Consider the following 19,253-nt stretch of genomic DNA (forward strand, 5'->3'; position numbering starts at 1 on the left):
TGATTTTTAATGCCAGATATCCGGTTATCTTGCCGGACATCCGGTAATTTGCCTGATATCAAGCACTGGCCAGATATCCGTCCGGATATCGGATATCCGGTATTAAAAATCAGCCTGATATCCGGTATCTGGCCAAAAAAGTATCCTGCCCTAGTCTTATCCCTTAAGTCCCTGAGGTAATGTTATAGCTTGGCTACTCATGCAAATATTTGGGTTTTTTCCAGTATGGCTTCAAAACCGATTAATATCTGCTGGATTAGGAACTGGTTCTCAGCCATACTAAAAAATCCTTTATAGCATCGTATTACAGCAAATTTTCCACAAATATAAAAAAAAAATTAATATGAAGGCCCTGGCTAACAAAACAGGTTTTAATCTTATTACTTTCTAAATTTTAATATCTGCGGAAAGCTTTCCATAATACGATGCTATAATAAAAAACTATTATGAGTTTTAGGTTGGTAGGACTCTTCTTTCAGTCAGTAGAAGCACAATACCTAGACATTAAGAGGTGCTTTTCCTCATAGTGCCTTGTGAGCACAAACCTTCCCCCCCCCCTCTTATTTTTTAAAATAAATATAAAATAATGGGCCATGGTAATTTTTTCTTCCATGTACCCTATATATAACCTGACCTTAAGTGAAACATAAAAAAATTACCCTCCCCCCCCAAACTTTAATTTCTTTTTTTAAGGGGGGGGGGGGTTCGGGCTACAAAAAGCACTTTGAGGAAAATTGGTAATCAAATTGGATGCATGACAAATATTAGAGTAAAACACTAGAGGGAGAAAGGGTTAAATAACTGTATCTCCCCATCGCAACCACCTTGTGCAACCTTTCTATTGGGTCATTGAAAATCAACCAATGGTGTCGCCTATATTAACACACCCAAGTAACAGAAAATTATTTAGGAGCAGACGAAAAGGGTCGTTGAAATAGGAAGGGAGGTAGTTGTCTGTATATAAATCTATACTATGGATCTGTTTGACAGACATCCATGAAAGCGAAGCTCAACCAAATCAGACAGAAGGACAAACGAACGTTAGTACTAATCACTAATCAAAGAATTTTATTTTTATGAATTTTAGAGCTTGAATATGTAGATGCCTTGTTAATAGTTTACTTACTAATTGTCATAGGAACTACCATTTTCTGATAATCATGTTGGATATGATTTTCATTTAAAAAAAAACATTTTTAAATGGACGCACTGTTATTATTACTTGTATGAGGGGGAGGGGGGTAAGTCGATCCTCCCATATTCAATTTTTTTTTTTGGGGGGGGGGGTCATTTATCTTGGAAGGGTGGTGATACCTTCCCCCTAAGAGGAACAATGAGAAGCTACATTGTAAATGAGAACCATATCGGTTCAGCGGTAAGCAAGATTTTTTGGTAAAAATAGATTTACAGATATCCTGTTACTGTATATAGCTTTGCCCCAAGAAGTAATTTAAGCGATGCAACCACTAATACCTTTTTTTTAAATGGGGGGGGGGATATTTTTGTTTTTGGGGGGTTGTGGGTGTCCCACCCTCTAAGAAAATAGCCTAAAACCACCACAGGACAAGTAGGTATATTCCCTGAAGAGTAGAATTCATTGGGTTCAGTAGTTACCAAGACGGAGAGACAGACAGAAGGACGGACGAACGGATAGACATCGTTCTACTTTGTATTAAAGAAAGTGTGTTTTAGAGTATCGCATCCCATTACACGGATTGATGATTTCTTTTCTTTTAATGACCACTGACTCTATAACATTCTTTGTCCGACCGTTTTGCCATTCATGATTATTGTGTTTTACTGCTTAAAGGTTTTGTCATCCTTTGTTTTAGTAGCAAAGCTACTCTATAATTCACTTTGTCTGTCAGTCTGCCTGTCATGTCAGAGTAAATGTATTTCTCAGGCGCTATTGAAGATAGACAGCTGAAATTTTTGGTGAAGATTCCCTGTACCAATGAGCATTTAGTATCGTCTGTCAGTCAGGCTTCAAAGTACATGTTTCTAGTAGGGTTGGGCCGGATATCCGGCATTATAAATCAGCCGGATATCTAAAAATGTGCTGGATATTGGGCAATTTTCATCATCCAGCCGGATACTGGATATCCGGCATTAGAAATAAGCCGGATATCTGAAAATTTGATGGGCATCAGACAATTTTCAATATCTGGCTGGATATCCAGCATTAAAAATCAGCCAGATATCCTGTATCCAGCCAAACCGGATATCCGGCCCAACCCTAGTCTCTTGTTACCTATTTCTACAGTTTTCCACATCTTTGAGATAATAAACAAAATACTCTCCGCAGTTTACACATTTTATAACATCTAGATTTGATATTCAATACATTGGGTACTGGGGTACTTTTATTCGATACAAGCAGCTACGCCCCTAGAGGTATCTAGTGACACTTTAAATGATTTTTAAAAATGATATGCAATATTTATATATTGCGTTCAAGTCTCTATGTAAAAATAAATTTATATTCTTTATGATTTCTATTGGGAGGGTGGTGGTACCCTCCCCCAAAATAGATATAAACCTTACTGAGACCTGCTACCCTGTTAAGGAGAAGGTTCAGCGGTTAACGAGATCCTTCGGTACAAACAAACAGACAGACAAACATCCTGTTACTTTATTAAATATCAGGGAAAGAGGGGACATTGGGTATTTTAATTCAATATTAAAATATCTGGAAAACAGGAGGGGAGGGAGAAGACATTGCACTGCAAATCGCACTGGCACCTAAACTTTAATTTCAGGGAGGGAGATATTTTTGCACTAGAAATTACAGAGGTACCCAAACTTTCAAGCCAACAAATAAGAAAAATCATTGGGTATTTGTGTAATTTACAGTCCAATAACCCCTCCCTCCCTGTAATTTTCATCCATAGACGTCCAACAATTTTAAAAAAGGTTACTATTTTTAAAAATTTGAACTTCTCATTTACCCCCCTCAAAAAAAAACTTGGTTGTCCTTCCATCATCAAGCTGATTGAAAATAAAAATTAAATAGTTTTTTTATCGCTTTGTATTATAGACAGGTTTCCGCAGATAACAAATTGAAAAATTACAGGAGAACTGGTTGTAATCCAGTGGATATCAGTAGGTTTTGAAGCCATATTGAATATTCCTGAATGGTCACATTCTACATCTTTTTTGTTAAAGCAAATTGTCATCTCAGTTTCAACAAGTAATTCTAAAATAAATAGAAGATGGTTTTAGGCTATTTTTTTATAGTATCTGTCTTCCTGGGATTATCCAGGTTCAGGTACACCATGATAACCTTGTTATCCAAAAAGGTTATCAGTAACATATAACAAAAACCAGGGATTTTAAGGGATAAGACAATGACAATAATGTGATATAATTTTCCAAAATGGTAGCCTAATCTAAAAAATTATTTTACTTTTTACATGTTTTTACATGTAACTGACCTATAACTGACATTTGGCTTCCTAGCCATTTAACCTAACACAATTGTTTTAAAAAATCAATAGCAGGATAAATTAAATTAAAACTTTACCCTGGGGATGAGATGAATTTGCCCAAGCAGGAACATTGGTGCCACAATGGTTGTAGCCAGGAGCATATTCTATTACAGACATGTTCCAAAATTATGAATAATGGTGCAGAACGTCATGTATCAATGGATGAGACAATGAATTAAATGTTCAATAACTTAGGGGATTCAAACCTTGGGGACCTACTTAAAGTGTTTGTGAAGGATTTAGCAAGTTCTGACTGACTTTGGGGACTAGCGCACAATTGGCGCTGAATTTGTTTTGATCCTAGCAAAAAAAATCTTTTTCTCATTTTTGACTTTCCTGAATTAGATTAACATTAGCACTTTACTATTTTCTTCAAATTTTCTGGATGAATCTGGTTTTCATGATTGTTTTTTACAAAGGTTTTGTTATTTAAATTTTTTTTTTCTTTGAATGGAATGAAGCATATTTGAAATTTTGACACTCTCCTTAACTCATATTCAAACTTTTGTCAGTAGGGAAGTAGGGTGGTTGAATCTCCCTTAATTTCTCCCAAGATATAGATACACCTCCCTAAACCCCCATTCTCCACACCTCTGGAATGGAACATTTCCTGGAATTTTGATACCAGCAGGTGGCAGCAGTCGGTACCAACCTTCACCCTAAACACAACAACAAGGAATCCATTATGAGTAGTGAAGAATAGGGACGTCCATCATTTTATTTTAGGGGCGTTATCTTATGTCATTTTTAAAATTATACAAAATATCCGTGTGTCTGTCTGAAATGTAATTTATTGGCTCCTACCTAAGATAGACAGTTGAAATTTTGGGTTCTGTTGGTTTTTATGACATTGCTTCTTCATGGGCGTTACATCATATTTTCACAGTAGCTTTTCTCCTATTTCTAGCACCTGCAATGGGCCTAACCCTGAGAGGCAATCATTAAAATTTACCTAACTTTAAGAGGCGATATCACAAAACTGACAATACCCAAAATTTCTTGTCAACATTGAAACTTTTGTAAATTTTGAAAATATGCAGTTTCTGTGTAGTAAAAGTTGTTGCTAATATAGGTATGAAAAATAATGAACCTGCCAATCAGGACTGGTAAAACTGTTTCCATTCTGGTCACAATAGGGTTCATATTCATACTCTGTATTCCTGGTGCTAAAAAAATATATGGTTCCAGTATGGCTTACAATCAGATTAGAACTGGTGTTTAGCTGTACTGAAAATTCATGTACTGCCAAGAAAACAAAACAAAAATTCTAGAATTAAAAACGGCTTTAAAGGCCAGGGCCTTTGTCTCCTTAGTACCAGTAAAACAAAAAGTGTTTTTTAATTTCTATTATAGTGAATTGAAATTTGAAGGAAAAGAGAAGGGAATATAAAGGAAAGTGAAGGAAGGGTGAAGGGAAAGAGGAGGTAAAGTAAAGGGAAAGAGAAGGAAAAGAGAAGGGTAAGTAAAGGGAAAGTAATGGAAAGTGAAGATAAAGCAAAGAGAAATTGAAGGGAAAGTGAAGGAAAGTGAAGGAAAGTGAAGGAAAGTGAGGGAATAGTGAAGGGAAAGGGGAGTTAAAGAGAAGGAAAAGTAAAGGAAATGTGAAGAATACCATTTAAGAGGGCGGTGTCACAAAAAGAACTAAACCTGTAAATTTTTACCTGTCATCTAAAATCTTGTATTCTGAGCATGGTCCTTCTGGTACAATTCCAGATGTTGTTGTTGTACTCTCAACTAATTATAAAAACAAGAGCTTGATCTTTAAATCGTTTATAGGTGATTTAAACCGGGGCGATTCATTTAGCGCACCATCAAATTATTAAATATCAATCTTTAAATCGAATTTGCATGGGCGATTTGGATCGGGCAGTGGCGCGGTACCGGCGCGCCAATGCCACTCACCGAGTGGCATTGACGGTTCAAATCGGGGTGAATCATATGCAATAAATGGATATTTTTTTAATTACTTTAATATTTTATTGCAAAACTATCGAGAAAACATTTTTATAGTTATTTTTAAAATAAATTATATATTAATGTTTTATATAAAATACCATACTGACACGGCATTTTATATAAAATACCTTACTGACACGCCTTAAGTAATAAAGTTGTACTGGCGCGGATCGATATTTTAGTGAGTGCGCAAGCGATTTAACAACACCGCGCCGAAAATCTTTTAAAAATCAGGTGCGCTGTGGCTTACCACCAGCGCGCCTACGGTTCACTTCTGAATCGCCCCGATTCAGCGCGCCATAAAAACGATTTAAAGATCAAGCTCAGGATGACAACATCAATACCTTGTAAGGGCGGGATTCTCCTTTGTGCATAGTAGTGAGTTGAACCTGTTTACGGGCCAAGGCATTCACTCTACTCTTACTATTTATGTCCCACACCAGACATTTTTAATGTCTTTAGTCATGAAGCAGTGTAGGCTTGAGATTCAAACCTTTCACCTCCCCGGCGACAAGCAGATTTGCCATATGTTGTCAGGGAAAATGAAGGGAAAATGAAGGGAAAGTGAAGGAAAAGTAAAGGGAAAGTGAAGGAAAAGTGAAGGGAAAGTAAGTTTTTCTTTATAAATCTGTTGACCTGTTGATTCTGTAGGCAATTCAGTTGTCTGCTGGGTTGTTTGCGGATCATCTGATGTCATATCTAGATACAAAATCTTATGGGATACAATGGACAATAAAATTTTAATAAATCCCCCATAATGATAATTAAAGTTACCCTATACTCTGTAGATAAAATTAATGGACACTATCAGTTTAAAATTGAATAAAAGTACCCAAAGTTTTAGAGCCAACAGATAAGTTAACTAAATTATAAACCTTGAACACCATTATGATTTACAGTCCAATATCCCATCCTCCCTCCCTGGTTATGATTGAAAACTTTGGTTACTAGTAGAATATCACCCCCCATATCTTAAAATTTTCTGACAATAAACTTTGCCCCCTTGAATCTAACAAAACTGGTTTTTCTTTTATAATTTTTCATTTTTATATCTGCGGAAAGCTGTCTATTATACAATGTCATAAATAACATTTATACCAGAAAGAAATGGGTTAAAAATTTACACATTAATTATCTGCAGTAGTGGCTAAAAAAGCAGTCTGACTGCAAGTTTAATCAATTAATTAATAATGAATATGAGAAATATGTTACCAGTAACTGAAGTTGATGCATCTGAAAACTGTGTTGGTTCAACAGTAGGGGAAGTAGACATCACAAGGGAAAGTGAAAGAAAAGTGAGGGGAACGTGAAGAGAAAGTGAAGGGAAAGTGAAGGGAAAAGAAGGGGAAAAGGAAGAGAAAGTGAAGAAAAAGTAAAGAAAAGTTAAGAGAAAGTGAAGGAAAAGTGAAGGGAAAGTGAAGGGAAAAGGAAGAGAAAGTTAAGGGAAAGTGAAGGAAAAGTGAAGGGAAAAGGAAGAGAAGGAGAAGAAAAAGTGAAGGGAAAGTGAAGGAAAAGTGAAGGAAAAGTAAAGGGAAAAGGAAGAGAGATTGAAGGGAAAGTGAAGGGAAAGTGAAGGAAAAGTAATCTTTTTAAAATTTTACCAGTAGCTGAAGTGGAAGCATCTGAAGAGTATGTTGGTTCAACAGTAGGAGAAGTAGGTCTCACTATAAATATACATTGTATTAGGAGAAAACAAGGATGACAACATCCATAAAAGCCAAGCTTTGAAACGATAGGACAAACGAACATTAACACCTGTTATATACTAAATCTTCTTTAGTTGAAATACCATTAATTCCTCCCCCTCACCAAATCTTTTATAAGTACAATATAACCCCCCCCCCTTCTCAACTTCTATAGTTTCCATAAATTCTCCCCCCCCCAAAAAAAAAAATCTTCTATAGTTAAATTACCAGAAGTAGAAGTATTGTCTCCATTAAAGCATCCCAACCTTCCAGATTCACAGAAAGAACATTCTCGCACCTCCTCACAACTATATAATATAAAGAATTGGGTCAGGTTTTGGTATAGATACCTTACCATAGAATATGGTTAGAGAACCTTATAATTGTGCAATGTTTTGGTCTATAAACTTGACTATACAATATAAAAAATGATTAAAGTATCTCAGAATTGGGCATGTTTTTGGTACAGAAACCTGACCATAACATAAAATATGATAAAAGAACCTTAGCATTTGGTCAGGTTTTGGTACAGAAACCTGACCATAATATAAAATATGATAAATTTGGTCAGGTTTTTCAGTTCAAGTACAGAAACCTGACCATATAAAATGTGTGTAGAGACCTCAGAATTTGGTCATGTTTTGGTGTAGAAACCTGACCACAAAATTCAAAATATTACTTGTGAATCTCAGAATTGGATCAGGTTTTGGTAAAGAAACCTGACAATATTATATAAAATATGATTAGAGGACCTCAAAATTAAGATCTAAAGATTGCTGTCTTTTAAGATACTGTGCTAAAAAGAATCTTTAAAAATCTTACCTCCTGAAGAGATAGCAAGCATTTTGGATGACAGCAGATTGATTATACCATGTGTAAGCAGAGCATTCAGGTAGATCTACACAGGATTCCATACAGTCTGTAGCAGTAGCAGAATCCTAGAATGTTAATTAGATTTAGATATTACATTTAAGCTAATTTGAAAAAAATAGATTTTACGATCATAAAAGGCGAATCCTCCCATTTTTGACTAGGTGTAACATACTTTTCTGCTGTACAAAACCGCGCAGGGCTGTTTTTTAAAGATATATCACACTTTTATTTTTTTCATGTCTAAATGAAATTGTATTTTAATGATTTTCCTGATATGTTCTTTTGAAACCCAATAAATTATTAAATAATAATAATATTAAGATATATTATATATATTTAAAATAGGTTATGATTAAAATGCAAAAAGCCCTTAGCGGTTTTTCTTTATAGCAGAAAACTATTTTCTGTGGGGGGAAATAATATTTTACAATGAAAAATGGGTGAGTATTCAACCTCTTATCCTTTTTTCTTATGTGAGGTACCATCTCCCAAGCTATAATATCATGGACTCTCATAGAATAAGTACCTATCTCCAAAATTTAAATATCATCTACTCCCATAGAACAACTACTAACCTCCCAAACTAAAATGGAATGGGCCAAATTTAAAGAAGGGGCAGAGGAAGGTAGACAGGATGGAATGATCCACACAAAAACATATGATGACGAGTAATAAAATCTGAAAATAGAAATGACGCAAATGAGTACAAAAGATACCCAAATTCTGATCACAATTCCAACATTTATCTAAAAATGTAACATATAATAATAGCTATTAAAACAATTTTCAAGCATAACTTTTATCTTATTAGGATAACAATTAAATAAGAAAAATATTTTTACCATATGAAATTCGTGATCAAACACCTAATTGAAAAAAATGCAAGACATAGCTTTTATTTTAAGAAAGACTAGGGGCAACGAACGCCCCCAATAAGCCTCTAGGTGTTCTTAAGGTGGGAGGGGGATAAGTCAACCGCCCTTCTACTTTTTAATTTGAGTTTTAATAAGGAATATTGAGAAAAAAATTTGGGGGGGGGGATTTTAAACTGGGAGTGTGGAGATACGCTCTCCCAAAATAATTAAAAACCTTCCCTGTACCTAAAAAAGCTTAATTGCAAAGTAATATTAAACAGATGTCATTTAAAAAAAAAAATTTAAATTGGCACATTTGTATAAACACCTGTAGACTAAAGAATGACGCGAAAAATAGGGAAAGGAAAAAAGAGAGGGGGTAAATTTAGGGGGTAAAAGTTTGAAGATATCCGTAAATAGTTATGATCACCAACTTCTACCATCTAAACATATGTATATACACAGGGAGAGGGAAATATAATGGGTGAGGCCAAAACCTATAGGAAGGTAGATTTTAATGGAATGGTCCTGTCTTTGGGAAAGAAGATAGTAATTTAAGTCAAAATGGAATAGTCCATTGTTAACTTTAAAATTCATATTTACTATTTATATTTTGGCTTTTAATAAATAATTTGACTAAATTTCTTTACTTTTCAGGGTGAATTTGTAAAGGTAGCTTATATTTATCATAAGTTTTATGAGGTTAAGATATCCCAAATGTCTATCTATCTTTCTATTTGTCTATCTATCTTTTTTTTGTTACCTATCTTTCTATCTTTTTCATACTTACTTAATTAAACTAATCTTATTTTTAATGAAACAAAAAATATATTCATGTGAAAAATTAAAATATTTTAAAAAAGAATGTGAGCCTTGCTTTAATTAATTGCCTAAAATTTACAAAGGATATTTTTACACATGCATTGTAAAATTAATTGATGCTGTCTAAAGTTCAAAACACCCTCCCCCCCTCGCCCATATTTAGTACTCCTTTACAATGCTGTTTCTCACACTAATATGTCAACTGTTGAAAAAAAAACAAGGATGACTGACAACATCCATAACTAGCAAAGCACAAAAAAATCATATTACCTTATTAAAAACTATAGTCACACACCTTCCTAATTGGGTACCTTATTAAAAACTATACTTACACACCTTCTTAATTGGGTACCTTAGTAAAAACTATACTTACACACCTTCCTAATTGGGTACCTTTGTAAAAACTATAATCACCCACCTTGCTAATTGGGTACCTTATTAAAAACTATACTTACACACCTTCCTAATTGGGTACCTTAGTAAAAACTATACTTACATACCTTCCTAATTGGGTACCTTAGTATAAACTATACTTACACACCTTCTTAATTGGGTACCTTATTAAAAACTATACTTACACTCCTTCCTAATTGGGTACCTTAGTATAAACTATACTTACACACCTTCCTAATTGGGTACCTTATTAAAAACTATACTTACACACCTTCCTAATTGGGTACCTTAGTAAAAATTATACTTACACTATTTCCTAATTGGGTACCTTAGTAAAAACTATAGTCACACACCTTCCTAATTCTGTACCTTAGTAAAAACTATACTTACACACCTTCCTAATTGGGTACCTTAGTAAAAACTATACTTACACACCTTCTTAATTGGGTACCTTAGTAAAAACTATACTTACACACCTTCCTAATTGGGTACCTTTGTAAAAACTATAATCACCCACCTTGCTAATTGGGTACCTTATTAAAAACTATACTTACACACCTTCCTAATTGGGTACCTTAGTAAAAACTATACTTACATACCTTCCTAATTGGGTACCTTAGTATAAACTATACTTACACACCTTCTTAATTGGGTACCTTATTAAAAACTATACTTACACTCCTTCCTAATTGGGTACCTTAGTATAAACTATACTTACACACCTTCCTAATTGGGTACCTTATTAAAAACTATACTTACACACCTTCCTAATTGGGTACCTTAGTAAAAATTATACTTACACTATTTCCTAATTGGGTACCTTAGTAAAAACTATAGTCACACACCTTCCTAATTCTGTACCTTAGTAAAAACTATACTTACACACCTTCCTAATTGGGTACCTTAGTAAAAACTATACTTACACACCTTCCTAATTCTGTACTTTAGTAAAAACTATATTTACACACCTTTCTAATTGGGTACCTTATTAAAAACTATACTTACACACCTTCCTAATTGGGTACCTTAGTAAAAACTATACTTACACACCTTCCTAATTGGGTACCTTAGTAAAAACTATACTTACACACCTTCTTAATTGGGTACCTTATTAAAAACTATACTTACACACCTTCCTAATTGGGTACCTTAGTATAAACTATACTTACACACCTTCTTAATTGGGTACCTTATTAAAAACTATACTTACACTCCTTCCTAATTGGTTACCTTATTAAAAACTATACTTACACACCTTCCTAATTGGGTACCTTAGTAAAAACTATACTTACACACCTTCCTAATTGGGTACCTTAGTAAAAACTATACTTACACACCTTTCTAATTGGGTACCTTAGTAAAAACTATACTTACACACCCTTCTAATTTGGTTTCTTAGTACTATACTTACATACCTTCCTAATTCTGTACCTTAGTAAAAACTATACTTACACACCTTCCTAATTCTGTACCTTAGTAAAAACTATAGTCACCCACCTTCCTAATTGGGTACCTTAGTAAAACTATACTTACACACCTTTCTAATTCTGTACCTTAGTAAAAACTATACTTACATACCTTCCTAATTCTGTACCTTAGTAAAAACTATACTTACACACCTTCCTAATTCTGTACCTTAGTAAAAACTATAGTCACCCACCTTCCTAATTGGGTACCTTAGTAAAACTATACTTACACACCTTTCTAATTGGGTACCTTATTAAAAACTATACTTACACACCTTCCTAATTGGGTACCTTAGTAAAACTATACTTACACACCTTTCTAATTGGGTACCTTATTAAAAACTATATTTACACACCTTCCTAATTGGGTACCTTAGTAAAAACTATACTTACTCACCTTCTTAATTGGGTACCTTATTAAAGGAAGCCTGCAAGAAATACCACGCTTTACCTGCTGAAAGACTGCCACAAGTAGACCCAATACCCCAAATTTGAAGCCTTCAGCTTCTATAACAAAAAAGTTCTAGGCATTTTAAAATGACATTTTATGTACAATGAAAATTTTGAAAGAATTGCAATGCTAATGTTAGAAATTTTGAAATTAAACTACGTGGCCTAAAAACAAAATTATAAGCTTATTTTTGTCATAAATTTAGATTGCCAGTAACTAATTATATTTTTACAATAAAAATACCCATTTTTATAGTCAAAACCATTAACAAAAATTAAGTTTAACTTGCGTTGTACCGAGTGTACTGTAGCCAATCAGAAGGCTGAATCAGCTAAGCAACCAATCACAGATGAGCTTGCAGTAGTTTCCCCCTTTGTTTCTGCTATGGTTTTCAATTAAAAATGCAATTTAAATTGAATTTTTTTCATAGATTTTGACTATGAAATGTGGTGTTTTTATTGTAAAAATGTAATCAATTACCGGTAATCTAAATTTCTGACAAAGATAAGGTTATAATTTTGTGTCTAGGCGACGTAATTTAATATTGTTTTTTTTTTTATAAGCATTAGAAATCTTTCAAAATTACCATTGTGTATAAAATGCTTTTTTGAAATGCCTAGAACTTTTTTGTTATTGAAGCTGAAGGCTTTAAATTTGGGGTATTGGGTCTACTTGTGGCAGTCTTTCAGCAGCTTAAGCGTGGTATTTCTTGCAGGCATCCTTTAAAAACTATACTTACACACCTTCCTAATTGGGTACCTTAGTAAAAACTATACTTACACACCTTCCTAATTGGGTACCTTAGTAAAAACTATACTTACTCACCTTCTTAATTGGGTACCTTATTAAAAACTATACTTACACACCTTCCTAATTGGGTACCTTAGTAAAAACTATACTTACACACCTTCTTAATTGGGTACCTTAGTAAAAATTATACTTACACACCTTCCTAATTCTGTACCTTAGTAAAAACTATACCTACACACCTTCCTAATTCTGTACCTTAGTAAAAACTATAGTACACCCCCAATGATGATAAAACATAAAATAACCCTTTCTGTAGATTACAATTAGTGTATGAAACATTTAAACACATTGAATCAAAGAATCAAAATTAAATAAAAAGTCCCCAAAGTTGCTGAGCCAAATAATAAGAAAGCGTCTTTATGAAACTTTAGGGACTAGTGTAATAAACAGTCAAATGTCCTCTTCCTCCCTGGTATTTTGTTGTTTTCACTGGACACTCACAGTGTGGGTATTTTGTGCCCAAGGTTAGAAACAATCGCATCTCTCTCTCTCTCTCTCTCTCTTTCTCTCTCCTTCTCTCTCTCTCACACTTTCTCTCACTCCTCTCTCTCTCTCTCTCTCTTTCTCTCTCTCTCTCTCTCTCTCTCTCTCTCTTTCTCTCTCTTTCTCTCTCTCCTTTTCTCTCTCTCTCTCTCTTTATCTCTCTCTCTCTCTCTCTCTCTCTCTCTCTCTCTTTCTTTCTCTCTCTCTCTCTCTCTCTCTTTATCTCTCTCTCTCTCTCTCTCTCTCTCTCTCTCTTTCTTTCTCTCTCTCTCTCTCTCTCTCTCTCTCTTTCTTTCTCTCTCTCTCTCTCTCTCTCTCTCTCTCTCTTTCTCTCTCTCTCTCTTTCTCTTTTTCTCTCTCTTTCTCTTTCTCTCTTCCTTTCTCTCTCTTTCTCTCAAAATATTGACAACCAGAGCAAGGTGAAAATTTCCAGGGATATTAAGGGATAAGACAATGAATGATAAATTTATGAACATCATCAAGGATTACTTGATCATTATCCTTAATAAATTATCATGAATAAATTACTCCATTTATTAATTGAAATATAATATTAACAGTTTTGATGTCCTGATTAATATTTCAGAAATTAAGCATTTGTACTATTGACACTTAGATTTAAAGAAAGGATTTTTTCATGGTGGAAACTATTTAAAATGGGTCAATTTTTAATGTTTTCAAAGAGGGGTTCAAACATTTGAAGAAAGGGAGAAAACCACACACACACACATAAACAGACACATAAAAGAATATCTAACCCCCCTCTCTCTCTCTCATACACTTATATTAAACACTTACACAAACAGACACACACACACATATACACAGACACACAAATACACAAATACTCTGATGATAATAAACGGAGAAAACAAACCGACGCTCATACTAATACAAAAATACCCCCCTACTATCTCTCTCATACATTTTATATTTTGTTGCAACTGTAAAATTATGTAAGATACAAAATACAACAGGTTATGTAATATTTTGAAATGTGTATAGCCCACCTTGGTTTTTAAGGTATTTCTTATATGAGTGGATAATTTTTAAAAATCCTTTATTCTGTGATTGGTTAAGAAGTTTTAAAACACACACAAACATAAAAATTTAATTTTGAGTGTAAAGTATAAAGTTATATCAGTTCCGATGTCCTGATACATTTTTCAGAAATTAAGCATTTAAGGTTGCCTATTTGTACTATAAAATCTCTAAAAGGTTTTTCTTTGTCGGGGGCATTAATTTTAATTTAGTATTAGAGTAAGAAAGAAAAAAATGAAAATCTGTTAAAAAAATAAATGTGTATTTTGCTATAATTAATGGCCTAAACTTTACAGCTTTACAAGGGGATATACATTGTAAAAAAGGTGTCACATATTTCCTCCCACTATGGGGCTAAAATTGAAAGTACTTTTTCTTAAAAATTGTCATGAATGTATACAAAAGTAAATAGACTGCAAAAAAATGAGAAAAATATTTGAAAGTATTTATTTCCTATTACATAAAGTAATATGATTTTTTGGCTTTAGCAAATATCTTGCCAATATGGTTTTCCTTAATAGTGAAGCTTCTTATTGGTCCTGAGATGTTTTTTTTTATTTTTACAAAAAAAAGTCTGGGTATGGCTTTAGGCTATTTCTCTGATCTTTCATATCTCTTCAAATAGGAGCTGCTAGTTGATGTCATTCAAATTTAACATTTTCTTATGTTAAATAAATAAAAAAATTTTCTTTATATTACTTATCCTTTATTTTGAAATAACCTACCCCCCCCCCCCCCCACTGAACTTAAAATACTTGAAGAAACAATAAATATATATTGTTTCTGGGTTAGCAACACACACTTCAAAAAGCACACACACACACATTATCCCTTATTCAGATTCTAAAATTTGTCATAATAAATGTCTTAGGGTAAGGGGGGGGAAATTTCGGTTTTTTTTCGGGTTTTTTGAAAAAAAATGGGGTAAATATTAATATTTTCAAATGAAACCAAGACCAGTAGAAAGCTTATGGAAAGGACTATCAGGTCCTAAAAGGACATTATCCTAGGACTTTTAGAAGTTGGCCGAAATTGACCGCAAAAAAGTTACCGATATTTCCCCACCACAGGGGGGAAATATCGGTAATTTTTTTCAACCTAAAAAAAATCGATGAAAAACGGCCAAACGGCCAGTCGAACATAAATAATCATAATTAGTATAGGTTATAGGGATTATCCACAAAAAGTTTCATAATGATCGGACTATTCCTTCTATGTTAAATATGAATTTTTTTGAAAGACGCGAATTTTCGATTTTTTTTTTCGAAAATTTTTTTTTAAAAACTTAAAATTAATATAAGAAAAAAACGTATTTTATTACTTTTTAGGCCTGATCCTAAAAAAGCTCACATTGAACTATAGATTTAGCCCAAGAAACATGAAAATTGATTAAAAATTGACCTCAAAAATTGAATTTGAAGCAAAAGTGTCATCTTTGCAAAAAATCTTGACTACATTTTAACCTTAAAAAAATCGATGAAAAAAGGCCAAACGACCAAACAAGCGTAATAAATCATAATTAGTATAGGTGATTGGGATTAACCACAAAAAAATTCATAAAGATCGGACTATTCCTCCTATGTCAAAAATATTTTTTTTTCAAAGGACCAGAAATTTTGATTTTTTCCTCGCAAAATTTTGATTCAAAAAATAAAATTAATTTTTTTTTTGTTTTTTATCTGTTCTATTCATTTTTAGGCCTAATTCTTAAAAAGTCCATATGGAATAATAGATTTGACAAAAGAAAACATGAAAACATGACCTTAAAAGTTGAATTTTAATTTCTTTTGAAATTACCGATTTTTCCCGCGGCGCCAACTTTGGTCATTTTTGAAAAAAATATTAACCCGATTTTAAAGCTCTCAACGGATTTGGAAAAAGCGGGCAATTTCTAGATCACAAAGTTTTTCAGATCAGCTCTAGGTCTTACCAATTTTTGTGTAGGTCGATCTTTACACACCTACTAAAAAATTTTTGGAAAAAAAAATTTTTTGTCCGACTTTGAGACCCAATAAGTACCCTTAATATTCATCTCACAAAAAAATTCATTTTATACTTTTTTGTAGGCAATTTAATAAGGAACAAATTTGTTTTTATGTTTTTTTCTGTCATTTGAAAGGAACATGGAGAAAAAGGTCATTTAATGAAGGTAGGTCGAAATTACCGAGAATAGCCCCTTACCGAAACTTCCCCCCCCTTACCCTAGTCTTTTGTATGATGATCAATTTTAAACAATAAGAATATGTACATTTTTTTTAAAATTTGGGTATAAAAAACTCCTTTTAGCTATAAAAACCAATAATAATAAAACACAAAGACTTTAATACTTTATAAATTTTACTAGCGGCTACGCCCCTAGAGGCATCTAGGGACATATAAGGTATTTGAAGGTTAGGGAAATCAAACCTTCAATTTATATTTTTAGGTTTTTTTCTATTTTTCTAGGGGCTATTTTTCTTAGGAGGATGAATGTACCCTTCCCAAAAATAATTAAAAACCTTGGACTTATAAGAAACTTCACTGTAAAACAGAACCATATTGTTACAGCAGTTAGCAAGATCCTTTACTACAGACAAAAAAAGCTTACTACTTTATATAATACTAGCGGCTACGCCCCCTATAGACATCTAGGGGCACTTGAGAAGGAGAGAGTCGAATTTAATAATTCAATTTCTTATTTTAGATTTTAAAAGAAAAAGTAAAAAAAAATTTTGGGGGGGCGAAAATTTTTTTTTTGGAGGGGGGGGGGATGTCCACTATAATAATACTATACCTATGACTAGAAGTAGATATATTTAGTAGAGTGTCTCTAGCTAGCATATTAGGTCCTATTCTAATGATACTATACCTATGACTAGAAGTAGATATATTTAGTAGAGTGTCTCTAGCTAGCATATTAGGTCCTATTCTAATAATACTATACCTATGACTAGAAGTAGATATATTTAGTAGAGTGCCACATGCCTATTCTAATGATACTATACCTATGACTAGAAATAGATATATTTAGTAGAGTATCCAAAGCGAGCATATTAGGTCCTATTCTAATAATACTATACCTATGACTAGAAGTAGATATATTTAGTAGAGTGTCTCTAGCTAGCATATTAGGTCCTATTCTAATGATACTATACCTATGACTAGAAATAGGTATATTTAGTAGAAGTGTCTCTAGCTAGCATATTAGGTCCTATTTTAATAATACTATACCAATGACTAGAAGTAGATATATTTAGTAGAGTATCTTAAGCTAGCATATTAGGTCCTATTCTAATAATACTATACCTATGACTAGAAGTAGATATATTTAGTAGGATGTCTCAAGCTAGCATATTAGGTCCTATTCTAATAATACTATACCTATGACTAGAAGTAGATATATTTAGTAGAGTATTTCAAGCTAGCATATTAGGTCCTATTCTAATAATACTATACCTATGATTAGAAGTAGATATATTTAGTAGAGTATCACAAGCTAGCATATTAGGACCTTTCCTAATAATACTATACCTATGACTAGAAGTAGATATATTTAGTAGAGTGTCTCAAGATAACATATTAGGTCCTATTCTAATAATTCTATACCTATGACTAGAAGTAGATATATTTAGTAGAGTGCATCATTCTAGCATATTAGGTCCTATTCTAATAATACTATACCTATGACTAGAAGTAGATATATTTAGTAGAGTGTCTCAAGCTAGCATATTAGGTCCTATTCTAATAATACTATACCTATGACTAAAAGTAGATATATTTAGTAGAGTATCTCAAGCTAGCATATTAGGTCCTATTCTAATAATACTATACCTATGACTAAAAGTAGATATATTTAGTAGAGTATCTCAAGCTAGCATATTAGGTCCTATTCTAATAATACTATACCTATGACTGGAAGTAGATATATTTAGTAGAGTATCTCAAGCTAGCATATCAGGTCCTATTCTAATAATAAAATACCTATGACTAGAAGTAGATATATTTAGTAGAGTGTCTCTAGCTAGCATATTTTGCCACCAGAATAATATACAGTCTTATGTTTCCTGTGGTTATAAAACTTTGGGTACCAGAATAACATACATTCTAATATCCCCTCTCATCTTGTTACAACTTTGGGTACCAGAATTTTATTCGAAATTACTTATTAAACCTTGGTTTTGGACTGTGTATAATGGTAAAGACAAGGACCTACAAACTGGCCATGTAACCTAATGAAACATGTCTAAACTTTCCATAATTTTCTTTATATATATTGAAAAGTAGCTAAGTGCCAACCTTAACTCATAATGAATCTTACATGGAGTTACTTACACAAAGTTTGAAGAAATGGTTACGTGTATGGCCTGTTTAGGCTAGGTTAGGTTGAGTAAGGGGATGTGAGACCCTGTATGGTTCTTACCGTTTTTTTACCTGTACCATACCCATTCGGAACCAGATTTTCTTTATATATATTGAAAAGTAGCTAAGTGCCTATATTAACTCATAATGAATCTCACATGGAGTTACTTACACAAAGTTTGAAGAAATGGTTACGTGTATGGCCTGTTTAGGCTAGGTTAGGTTGAGTAGGGGTGTGTGAGACCCTGTTTGGTTGTTTAGGAGATTGGTTTAATTCAGAACCATTTGTTTCTATATATATATTGAAAAGTAGCTAAGTGCCAACCTTAACTCAGATTGAAACTCATCTGCAGTTACTTACTAAACCTTCTTGGTTTTGGAGAGTATATAATGGAACGGCCAGTTGTTTGACATGATGTAGGTTAGGTTAGGTTAAGACAAGGATCTACAAACCAGCCATGTCACCTAATGAATCAGGTCTAAACTCTTCATCATTTTCTATATATATATTGAAAAGTAGCTAAGTCCCGACCCTAACTCATAATCAAACTCATCTGAAATTGTTACTTGTATTGGCCTGATTAGTCTAGGTT

At 33.2% G+C, this 19,253-nt stretch overlaps 1 protein-coding gene across 1 annotated transcript; it reads right to left on the reverse strand.

The window, feature by feature from the left end:
• Window positions 1-3,754: 3,754 nt before the first annotated feature.
• On the reverse strand, window positions 3,755-18,747 carry LOC145306975 (uncharacterized). The gene is made up of 9 exons (XM_080149315.1): window positions 18,733-18,747; window positions 7,952-8,067; window positions 7,358-7,437; window positions 7,046-7,108; window positions 6,081-6,143; window positions 5,150-5,222; window positions 4,579-4,654; window positions 4,080-4,147; window positions 3,755-3,788 (listed from the first exon to the last, which is right to left on the reverse strand). The coding sequence occupies exons 1-9, from the start codon at window positions 18,745-18,747 to the stop codon at window positions 3,755-3,757; spliced, it is 588 nt and encodes a 195-aa protein (XP_080005441.1).
• Window positions 18,748-19,253: the final 506 nt, after the last annotated feature.

Source organism: Acartia tonsa, chromosome 15 (genome assembly GCF_053477335.1).
Source record: "Acartia tonsa isolate MP-2025a chromosome 15, ASM5347733v1, whole genome shotgun sequence".
In the NCBI taxonomy this organism is placed as follows: domain Eukaryota; kingdom Metazoa; phylum Arthropoda; class Copepoda; order Calanoida; family Acartiidae; genus Acartia; species Acartia tonsa.

Excerpts from the sequence above, each read along its gene's own strand:
- LOC145306975 (XM_080149315.1), bottom strand. Across the intron at positions 4,655-5,149 it reads TACAAGATTTTAGATGACAG|CACCAGGAATACAGAGTATG; the intron begins GTAAAAATTTAC and ends ATATTTTTTTAG. Across the intron at positions 3,789-4,079 it reads GGAAATGTTCCATTCCAGAG|GATCAAAACAAATTCAGCGC; the intron begins GTGTGGAGAATG and ends TTTTTTTGCTAG.